We start from the raw sequence: 11461 nt of genomic DNA on the forward strand, positions 1-11461 counted from the left end.
GGACCCATGATATCAATAGCCCATTTCTGGAACGGCCATGTGGAAGTTACATGCACTAATTCGTTTTTTGGTCTTATGGTATTGGGAGCATGCCGCTGACATGAGTCACATATTCTGATTTCTTTTACTGCGTCCATATGCATTCCCAGCCAAACTACTCTGCATTCATGAGTTTGGCCACTGCCATCCTTGGACCTGCGTGAAGACCACAAATGCCTTCATGGATTTCTCTTATCAGATTGTTTGCATCATCAGCGTCCACACATTTCAGGCGTGGACCAAGGAATGACCTGCGGTACATAATTTCATCTTGTACTTGATAATTCAGGGCTTTATGTCTGATTTTTGGGCCGTTGCTTTCTCTTCCGGAAGTATCCTAGATGTTTAGTAAGCCAAAATCGGTGTCATCCAGGATTCCACTCCTGTTTGTATGACCAACAATTGATGTGCAGTCCAGAGGGACGATTGAGGACTTCTATGCGGATGTCTTTTGCAAAATGCTCAAAATTTGTTGAAGCTAGTTTGCTTAAGGTATCCGCCGACTTATTTTAACTTCTCTTGATGTGGATGACTTTGCAAGATGAAAATTGGAGAATAAGGTCTTTTTCTTGCGAAAGGTACGAAGCCATCACATCGTTTTTTGCTTCGTATGTCCCATTAATATTCCCTGCTATTAACATCGAGTCCACATGTGCCTCTAAGTGTTTCACTTCAAGTTTTTTGGCTATCCGCAAACCTGCCAAGAAAGCTTCGTATTCCGCCTCGTTGTTGGTGCTTTTAAAGTCCAATTTTATGACAAACGTAAACTCATGGCCCTCAGGATTAACCAATCTGAGGCCCACGCCTGACCCTTCACCACTTGAAGCTCCATCCCTGAATAATGACAAGATCTGATCACGTTCAGGAGGTAATGGAGTTTGTTGTTCAACCAAACATTCTTCTTCTTTATTCCGCGGAAATTCTGTAACAAAATCTGTTAATACTTGGCCTTTAATTGCGGGTCAAGTTTTGTACTCTATCGTATGTTCTCGGAGCTCTATATACCACTTTTCTAACCTCCCAGATAAATCTGGATTACTCAACACACTTTTCAGTTTGTATCCGGTCAACACGTTGATTGGATGCCCTTGGAAGTATCTACGGAGGCGCCTGGCCGCATAGACTAACGCCAACACTAGTTTCTCAAGAATTGAATACCTGGTTTCTGGGTCTGTCAATGTTCTGCTTACATGGTAGATCAACGTTTGGAGATTCTTTCTGTCTGTCAACAGTACAGCCCCAATGGCGATGTAAGATGCTAATAGGTACAAAGTCAGCGGTTCTCCTGCTTGCAGTGCTATTAGAGTAGGCAACTCCATCAAGCACCTATTAATTTCCAGAAATGCTTGTTCCTCTTCGTGGTCCATTTAAAGTGTGCTTTCTTTAAACATTTTCTCAATGTTGACACAAAGGGGAAAGACTTAGCCGCATGATTGGCTAAAAATCTATTCAAGGCCACCAACCTACCATTCAGTGTTTCCACCTCCTTGAGGGAAGAAGATGAAGGCATGCGGGCGACTTCCTGGACCTTATCTGGGTTGGCTTTGACACCCACGCTTGTAAAAATCACGCCCATGAATTTTCCTTCCTCCATCCCAAAGGAACATTTGTTGGGATTAAGTATCATATTGATCTTCCTCAAAGTGCTAAATGTTTCTTCAATATCCCGCAGCATTTGGTCTTCCTCTATACTTTTTATTACTAAATCGTCCATGTAGACTTCCAAATTACGTGCGATTTGATCTTTGAAGGCTTCATTCATCAAACGCTGATAAGTGGCACCCGCGTTTTTTAACCCAAAAGACATCAATTTGTAGCAGAATGTGCCTTGATTGGTGCGGAATGCGGTTTTATCCTCATCGCCTGATGCCATGCGGATCTGATGGTAACCTTTATAAGCGTCGAGGAAGCATTTGAAGTTGAAAGGATCCACCGTGTTGACTTTCAAGTCATTGGCAACGGGTAACAGTCTTTAGGGCATGCTTTGTTTAGGTCCTTGAAATCAATACACATCCGCCATGTTTCATTGATCTTGGGAACAATGACCAGATTTTCAACCCACGTTTGATACTGAATTTCCCGAATGATTCCAGCGTTCAACAGATCTTGAACCTGCTCATTCATAGCCTTCGTTTGCTCGGGACCCATCTTTCATTTTTTCTGGACCATTGGGGTGAATGTTGGATTCACTCACAGTTTGTGTTCCGCAAATATTCTCGGAACACCTGTCATGTCAGCAGGTTGCCAAGCAAAGATCTCCATGTTTCTTGTTAGCAGTTGCTTCAAAAATGTTCTTACTATCTCAGAAATAGCATGTCCAATCGTGACTGTCTAATCAGAAAATTTCTTATTCAACACCCACTTTTCTGGTTCGGTTCTTTCCGCTTGCTTTGGAACTTTACTTGGTTTTGAACTTTCTCTAGTGAAGCAATGTCTGTTTATGTGGATGATTTCTACTCCGGTGTTGTCACACCCCGACCAAAGGCGGCAGAACTTGCCGAGGTGTATAGATTGACCATAAGCACATGACACTAATTAAAGCAACAATCTTTAACAAACTCATTTCATTTCACAACATCGAAAATTTCATATAACAAGGTTCATAAGTCAAATACAACAATATAGCAAATCAAATATTGTTCATTTTTGCTAATATCCTAGAGGTATTTGTGACGTTTTCTTCTCCGAATCCATAATCAACCTAGATGCAAACTTGTAACATTTCATAAGATAAAGTTTATCAACACAAAGGTTGGTGAGAAATTCATAGATTTTGAACAATATGTATATAATAAGAAAAGCCACAATCTTGTATACAAACAACAAATAAATAGCAATAATTTGGATAATATGAGGTCGTTAATAAGAATACATTAGTGGCACCGTCTATAAGAGAATACCAAATAGATTTGGATTTCATGAGGTCGTTAATAAGAATACATTAATGGCACCGTGCTATAAGAGAATACCATATAGTTCAGGATTTATGATTCAACCCTCCAAAAGCGGTAAACACATAAGCATATAATCATGTAAGCATAGAACACCAAATCGAGCATTTATTTAAGTAAAGTATACAATAACATTTGTGGTTTAAGACTCAAATATAAAGCATTTAATTTGAATAAGTATGAAATGTCACCCCCAAAATAAAAGATGGAAAGCGGGGTATGAAAGTACTCACGTTCAAGTAATAAACTTGAAAGGTTGGTAATTTGAAGATTTGCTGGAACGACAGGTTTAACGTATGAAGCCTAAATAAAAGAAAATATTTGATTTAGAAAGGTTGTCTTAAAGATCTTTAAATAAAATAATTGTTGCAAAAAGTAAAAAATTAAATTTCAAGGTTTAAAATGTGACTATTTAAGAATTTATAATAATAACCCTTTAAAAATGTAAGTTTGCTCGAAATCGGGTTAAAGTATCTAACCTTAATATTTATCTTAATATTTACTTAACCTATGTTAAGTAATAAGGTGGGAAAAATGCTAAAGTGCAAGTTCCTTTGGGATAAAGATACTAAAACGGTTCTTTAACGAGTGTTCGGGTTGTTGATTCGGTTCTTGACAAATGGTCAAACCCAAAGTCAACTTTTCAAAATATTAATTTTTATGAGATAACTCACAAAAATCCATTAATACTCAACCAAGTATGTAGATCTATTGTTTTAGAACTAACAACATACGTTAAGCGAGTGTTCGGTTTTGTCGGTCCAAACTTTGTTATGAGATCAAGTTGGATCTTACATTTCCCAAGTACTTAAAAAAATAATTAAAATCAGTTTGTAAACTATTTTTAAAGAAATATACAAGTCTTGATAGCTAAAAACACACTTGTGTGTCTTAAGCAAGTAAAAATCGGATCGGTTCGGTTTCCATCTCACAACAAGTTCATAGACGGATTCCACATACCCATATATCATAGATCTTGTATAATACTGTAAAAATGAAGATATTTAAGTTCTACAACTAAAAAGTCAACAACAAGTCTTTTTAACAAAAGTTCGATTTGGTTCGGTTTCCATCTCACAATGAGTTCATAGAAGGTCTCAACATACCCAAGACTTGTACATGTGACTAACAAACTATAATGAGCAGATGTTAAGCATAAATAATATGTGCAAACAAGTTATGTGAGTGTATATATATCAAGAACACGAAGTCCTCTATGAAGCCTTGCCTTACGAGGTCCGAAACTTAACCAACCGGAGTCGGAGAAGTAACTACCAAAGGTAACAAGGGGTGTGTATTATATATATGTTGTACCACCATAAACAAGTATTAATAAGACTACATAAGCTAATTAGAATGAAAGAAATAACTCAGTTTGACTTTGGAAGTCAAAGCTTCAAGAAAACTAATAAAACAACCTTTAGATCTTTGAATTTGAGAGAGTTTTTGGTGTTGTAGCAGAGATTAATGGGTGGAAATGGTGGTGTATATATAGCGTAAGCTGAAAGGGTCAAGCATAAAGTGTTTTGCATGAAAATGGGTTGGTTTTGGTCACATGTATGCATAAAACAAAGCAAAAACGTGCAGCTGATCTGATGGGGGTCGCGCCAAGCGATACTCTTGGGTGTCCCCCGTCACACAGCGAGACGGGGTTGTGTTTCTGATTTTCCAACTTTTGTTATTTGGCAGATTTAGTCCTTGTAGTTCGTTTTAAGTGATTTTTACGCGTTTTAAGGACCGAAGTGAATGTTTTCAAGACCCATCCATCATTTTAATTATATACAAGGTTTCGGTTTACAAAATGGGTCGGTTTACATAATAAAAGTTTACAAAACGAATACGAATCGAGAACCGAAATTGACGAATGTCACAGTATTCCCTACTTTAGGAAATTTCGTCCCAAAATTAAGATGAAGACGACGATGTAAATAAATGTGGGTACTTCTCTTTCATTGCGTCTTCTCTTTCCCATGTAAATTCTGCACCACGTCGTGATTCCCATCGAACTTTAACTAACCGAATACGACTACGCTTGGTTTTCTTCTCGTTGCGATCCATGATCTCAACGGGTCGTTCAACCATAATCATCGACTCATCGATATGTACTTCGTCGAGAGGTAAATGAAGATTACCCTCAGCTAAGCACTTTTTAAGATTTGAAACATGAAATGTCGGATGAACACCGGCAAGTTCTTGCGGTAATTCGAGTCGATAAGCTACTTTCCTAACACGCTCAAGAATTTTGAAAGGACCAAAGAAACGAGGAGCTAGCTTACCCTTCTTTCCGAAACGGACTACCCCCTTCCAAGGAGATAATTTTAGAAGGACAAGATCGTCAACATTAAATTCAATCGATTTTTGCCGTTTGTCGGCTTAACTCTTTTGACGACTTCTAGCGGCTAGGAGGTTCTTACGGATTTGATCGATCACGTCGGTAGCTTCTTGGACCATTTTGGGTGTCGTGCTTTGAGCTTCACCGACTTCGTTCAAACTAATCGGAGAACGACATTTACGATCGTAAAGAGCTTGAAAAGGAGCCATATCAATGTTAGAATGAAAGTTATTGATATAGGAGAACTCGATGAACGGAATGTGAGAATCCCAATTCCCACCGAAATCAAGAACACACGCTCGTAGCATATCCTAGAGTGTTTATATCTTAGGTTCGGATTGACCGTCCGTTTGAGGAAGATAAACGGTGCTAAGATCGAGACGTGTTCCCAAAGCTTCTTGAAGTGAACGCCAAAATTGAGAGGTAAAACGAGCATCATGATCAGAAATGATTGTCAATGGTAAACCGTGTCGGCACACAATTTCCCGAACATAGATTTGAGCAAGTTGCTCGGCGGAATACTTCTCACGGATCGGAATGAAATGAGCAGATTTGGTCAAACGATCGATGATCATCCAAATGCTATCGTTGCCTTTTTGGGTGTTGGGTAGTTTAGTGATAAAGTCCATAGCAATGTCTTCCCATTTCCAAACGGGAATCGGTGGTTGCTCGAGTAGACCAAAAGGTTTTTGATGTTCGGCTTTGACTTTTGAGCAAGTAAGACATTTAGATACCTACAACGCTATGTCCTTTTTCATACCCGGCCATCAAAAGGTAGCATGAAGATCGAAATACATCTTATCCGCACCGGGATAAACGGGATACCGCGAATTGTGAGCTTCGTCGAGTATACAAGTACGAAGATCATCGTGATTAGGAACCCACAAACGATTGAGAAAGTACAAGAGACCATCGGGTTTGGTTTCAAGTTGAAGTTCGGCACCACATGACATTTCGTCGTACATGTTACCTTCTTCAACGGAGGCACGTTGATCTTGGAAGATACGGATTTGAAGATCGGTTTGAATAATAAGCTTAGAAGCAGAGCGGATTTAATATTAACCTTTCGACTAAGGGCGTCGGCGACAACATTCGCTTTACATGGATGGTAGCGAATCTTGCAATCGTAATCACTAAGTACATCGGCCCATCGTCGTTGTCTCATGTTGAGATCTTTTTGGTCAAAAATATGTTGAAGGCTTTTATGATCGGTAAAAACCACACATTTCGTACCATAAAGGTAATGTCTCCAGATTTTGAGAGCGAAAACGACGGCACCAAGTTCGAGATCATGAGTCGTATAGTTTTTTTCGTTGACCTTTAGCTGCCTTGATGCGTAAGCGATAACTTGACTCATTGCATGAGAACACAACCAATTCCTTGATGAGAGGCATCGCAAAATACAACAAAATCGTCGTTTCCATCGGGAAGGGTTAGAATAGGAGCATTGCAAAGCATGTCCTTAAGAGTACAAAAGGCTTCATCTTGCTTCGAACCCCATTCGAATGGTTTCCCTTTGTGAGTAAGGGAGGTAAGAGGCAAAGAGATCTTAGAAAAGTTTCTAATGAAACGCCGATAATATCTGGCCAAAACAAGGAAGGATCGAATTTCCGTGGGAGTTGTTGGAGTTTTCCAATCCTTAACGGCCTCAATTTTAGTGGGATCAACATGAATACCTTTACCCGTTTACGATGTGTCCTAAAAATTGAACTCCTCGAGCCAAAATTCACATTTGGAGACTTTTACATAAAGTTGTTCGTTTCTAAGGAGTTCGAGAATGGAACGCAAATGGTGTTCATGTTCGGATTTAGATTTAGAAAAGATAAGGATGTCATCAATAAAGACAATAACGAATTTATCAAGGAATGGTTTGCAAACGCGGTTCATGAGGTCTATAAATACCGCGGGTGCATTTGTTAACCCGAAAGGCATAACCAAAAATTCGAAATGTCCATATCGAGTACGGAAAGCGGTTTTAGGAATGTCTTCTTCGCGAACACGCAATTGATGATAACCCGATCGAAGGTCGATTTTGGAGAAACAAGTTGCGCCTTGAAGTTGGTCGAATACGTCGTTGATACGTGGCAACGGATAGCGATTTTTATTGTGATTTTGTTAAGTTCTCGGTAATCAATGCACATACGAAACGAACCATCCTTCTTTTTCACGAAGAGAACGAGAGCGCCCCAAGGAGAAGAGCTAGGACGAATGAAACCTTTATCGGAGAGTTCTTCGAGTTGGTTTGATAGTTCTTGCATTTCCAACGAGGCTAAACGATAAGGAGCCTTGGCCACGCGGGCATTGCGCCGGGCATAAGATCGATTCGGAATTCAATCAGACGAGCGGGTGGAAGACCGGTGATATTATCGGGAATGACGTCGAGGAAATCATGAATGATGGAAATATCTTGGGTCTTCCTTTCCATTTTGTCGTTTGTCATCGAGAGAGCTAAAAACGGAACATACTTTTGGCGTAAGTACTTTTGTGACTGGGAGCACTACATGAGATTAAGTCTTCTAGAAGTAGCGTTCCAAAGACTTTAAGAATTTTTCCGTTGACGAGCGCAATGCGAATGAATTTATCGAAACAAATGACTTCGGCACGGTGTAAAGATAACCAATCCATGCCTACTATGACATCGAAACTTCCCATTTGCATTGGGATGAGATCGATGGAGAATTTATGCTTGGAGGGGATGAGAGAACAATAGCGAACGACGGAATTGATGGTAATAGAATTTCCATTGGCGACTTCAACAGAAAACGGTCAGGAAAGCTTAGTTCGAGGCATCGCAAGTTTCGACTCAAATTTCAAAGATATAAAACTTCTATTGGCACCAGTATCAAATAAAATAGAAGCCAGATGATGGTTCACCAAAAACATACCATTCACCACATCGTTAGCCACTTGAGCTTGATTTGCATTCATCATGAAAGCTCGCCCTTGGTTGCCATGGTTGACTTGAGGTTCTTTTTTGTGGAGGTGGAGGTGGTGCTTGGATTGCTTGGATGGGTTGGATGAGTGGTGCATTGAGTTGGGGAATTTGGGGTTGGCAGGTTTGGACTTGGTAAGCTTGGGTTTGGTAGTAAGGTATGGTCATTGTTTGGTTAGCAAAAGTGAGGCGAGGGAAATTGTTGCGGAAATGGTTTGGATCTCCACAATTGAAGCAAGCTAGGGGTGGTTGGGGTTGGTTTGGTGGGTAGGGTGCATAACTGTTTTGGGCATTTTGAGGAGTGGTTCTTGGTTGGTTGGCTTGGGTTGGTTGTGCGGATCGACATGAGGTATTGAGATGACCAAAACGGTTACAAATGGTGCATTGGCGACATGGTAAATATGATGGATGGTGACGTTGGCAATTATTGCAAAGTGGGAAGGTACCGGTGTAGGGTCTTCGGGTTTGTGGTGGAGCTTGGGTTTGTTGTTGTGGTTGGGTTACGAAAAAGTTTCGGTAGTTGTTTTTGGGTTTCTTGTTGTTGTTGTTGGGACGGGATGAGTTGAAGTAATTGATGGCTTGTGGTGTGGGTTCAACCTTGGCTTGCGGTGCGGGCTTGGGCTTGGCTTTCTCACTCGGTTTCTTGAGGGTTAGAGTACCCGCCGTCACATGATTTTCCGATAGCGCGCCGGCTAAAGTGATGGCGTCCTCAAGGTTCATGTGTTTGCTACTCATGACAGAGTCCTGGATTTACATTGGTAAACCCCCAATGTATTTGTCAAGCTCGCGCTCGGTCGGGGTAACCAAATGTGGGACGAGAATGCTCAACTCGTGAAAACAGAGTTAATAAGCGGCGTTATCACCACTTTCTTGTTTTAAGTTACAAAATTCTTTCTCAAGCTTTTGGAGCTCGTGTTTAGGACAGAATTTCTTCATCATAAGCGCCTTGAGATCGGCCCATGGAAGAGCCATAGCCGTATCCGAACCTTGGAGGTGCATGATACTACCCCACCATGTTAAAACGGTTTTTCTAAACATGCTTGAAGTGAAATTTGTCTTTTTAGCTTTGGGGCATTCGCTATGTCGAAACACACTCTCGATCAACTCGAACCATTGCAACAAGGTAGTCGCACAGTTGGTTCCAAGGAACTCGGACGGGTTGGCACAAGTAAATTTCTTATACAAGTAGGATGCGGGTTTGGGTTCAACGGGTGCAACAACGGGTGCGGGTTGGTTAGCTTGGATTTGGGTTACAAGTTTGGGAATCACAGCGGCCATTTTCTTGACAATAAATGCGGCCATACGTCGGTTGGTGTTCTTGTGCGGTCTTAGTGAAGGCATGCTAAAAGATTATAAAGAAAATGGAATAAGTTTTGGGTAAAAAGAAATGAATATGAATGTGTAAAAAAATAAAATAGGATGAAGTTTAATTTATTGATTGTGAATCCTATAGTTGGTAAGGAGAAGATGATAGTGTTAGATAAAATGTAAAGCTTTTGTATATAAACAAAAACCGAAAACAAAATGTAAATGATTTTTTGAGAGGTTAAAGCTTGAAAATTTGAGATTTTGAGATTTATAGAGTCGGAAAATCATACATGAACCACCATGATTTGATAACCCAACACTAAAAAAAATAAGTTTTTATAAAACACCATATTGGAGTCTAAATATGTGCACGAACCACCGCGACTTTGTCATGTTTTCGACTCAAATAACGATTATAACACAATAAATCAAGATACAACGTCATGTCAAAACACTAGTCCACGAACCACCGTAGTTCTATTGTTTTGACACCGAAAAATTAGGATGACGACCAGAACGCTCGCATTCGACTACTTAAAGTATTGACATTTACAACACGATTTGTGGCCTAGAAAACGAGCATTATAACTCAACATCCCAGGTAAGTAAATCACCTTCGATTCTTGGAATCTTTTTGTCAAATGGTCATTTTATAATGTCTTGTTTTCTATGATGGCTACAAACCCGATATAAACGCAACCTTTAAGGGATTTGAAATAACGGGATCCAAGTAAATCTTGTAATCCATAAAACACAATGGAAAATCTACTTTTTGCGTTTTAAGATAAGGATACCTTGGAAATACTATGAAAGTATGTGTATGTTAACATTTAGGATATTGGTGAATTTTAAACAAGTTTATAAATAACATGCAATATGAACAACCAATTATAGAGTAAACATGTATAAGCACACGTATAGGACCCTAAGCATAACAATACTAGGTCGTTACGTCTAACCACCTATCCTATTGTCATGGCTCTTGTGACATTCGTCAATTTCGGGTCACTTTTGTTATGTAAACCCGACCCGTTTGTAACCCGAACATTTCAAATATATAAAATATTGGATCTTGTCATTTAAAATATATAAAATATTGATTTTTTTTATATTATGCATTGTTTGACCATTTAAACATACCCATTTTTATGCAAACCATAAAAGAATCTTTATACCCAACCCTTCACTCCTTCCCTATATATACACACCCATCTTCTTCATTTTACTCTTGCTACATCTCCAAAAACTCTCTCAAAACTCCATAGATTCAAGGTTGTTATTTCTTATGTATTCTTGAAGTTTTGACTTCTCAAGTCAAACTAACTATAGTCTTTCATTCTAACTTGTTCATCTAACATTACTAACTCTTGATTATGGTGGTACAACATATATATAATACACACCCCTTGTTTCCTTTATTTGTTACTTCACCGACTCTGGTTGGTTAAGTTTCGAATGTCATAAGGCAAGGCTTCATGAAGGACTTCGTGTTCTTGATATATATTTACACACACATAACTTATTATACATATCACTTATGACTAACTTCTAACCCTTTAGTTTGTTCATCTTATTTACAAGTTCCATGGTGTGGGTTTGTATAAGACTAACCTCGGTTTAACCGAAACTAGTCCAAACCGGAAACCGAACTTTTGTTTACTAGTTTTGTTAAAATAGTTGTTTAAACATGTTTATTGCTAGATTTGAGTTTTAAAAATCATTTTTACAAGTTCTTTGATATTAAGCAAATGGAATCCATCTATGAACTCGTTGGGAGATGGAAACCGAACTAAACCGAAACTTTTGCTTAAAAGACTTGTAGTTAACTTTTTTTGTTGTAAAAATTAAGTTTTCTTCATTTATAAACCAATATACAAGTTCTATGATATTTGGGCATGT

The 11461-nt window shown here is 39.1% G+C and overlaps 1 protein-coding gene across 1 annotated transcript; it reads right to left on the minus strand.

The window, feature by feature from the left end:
• Nucleotides 1–548: 548 nt before the first annotated feature.
• Nucleotides 549–1406, minus strand: LOC143557677 (uncharacterized). Its single transcript, XM_077046692.1, has 2 exons — nucleotides 1057–1406; nucleotides 549–873 (listed from the first exon to the last, which is right to left on the minus strand). Exons 1-2 carry the CDS (start codon nucleotides 1404–1406, stop codon nucleotides 549–551), a joined length of 675 nt encoding a protein of 224 aa, XP_076902807.1.
• Between the last annotated feature and the right edge of the window lie 10055 nt (nucleotides 1407–11461).

This window comes from Bidens hawaiensis, unplaced genomic scaffold, assembly GCF_021521415.1.
Source record: "Bidens hawaiensis isolate Kalapana, Puna unplaced genomic scaffold, B.hawaiensis_p1.1 tig00019080_1, whole genome shotgun sequence".
Lineage (NCBI taxonomy): Eukaryota > Viridiplantae > Streptophyta > Magnoliopsida > Asterales > Asteraceae > Bidens > Bidens hawaiensis.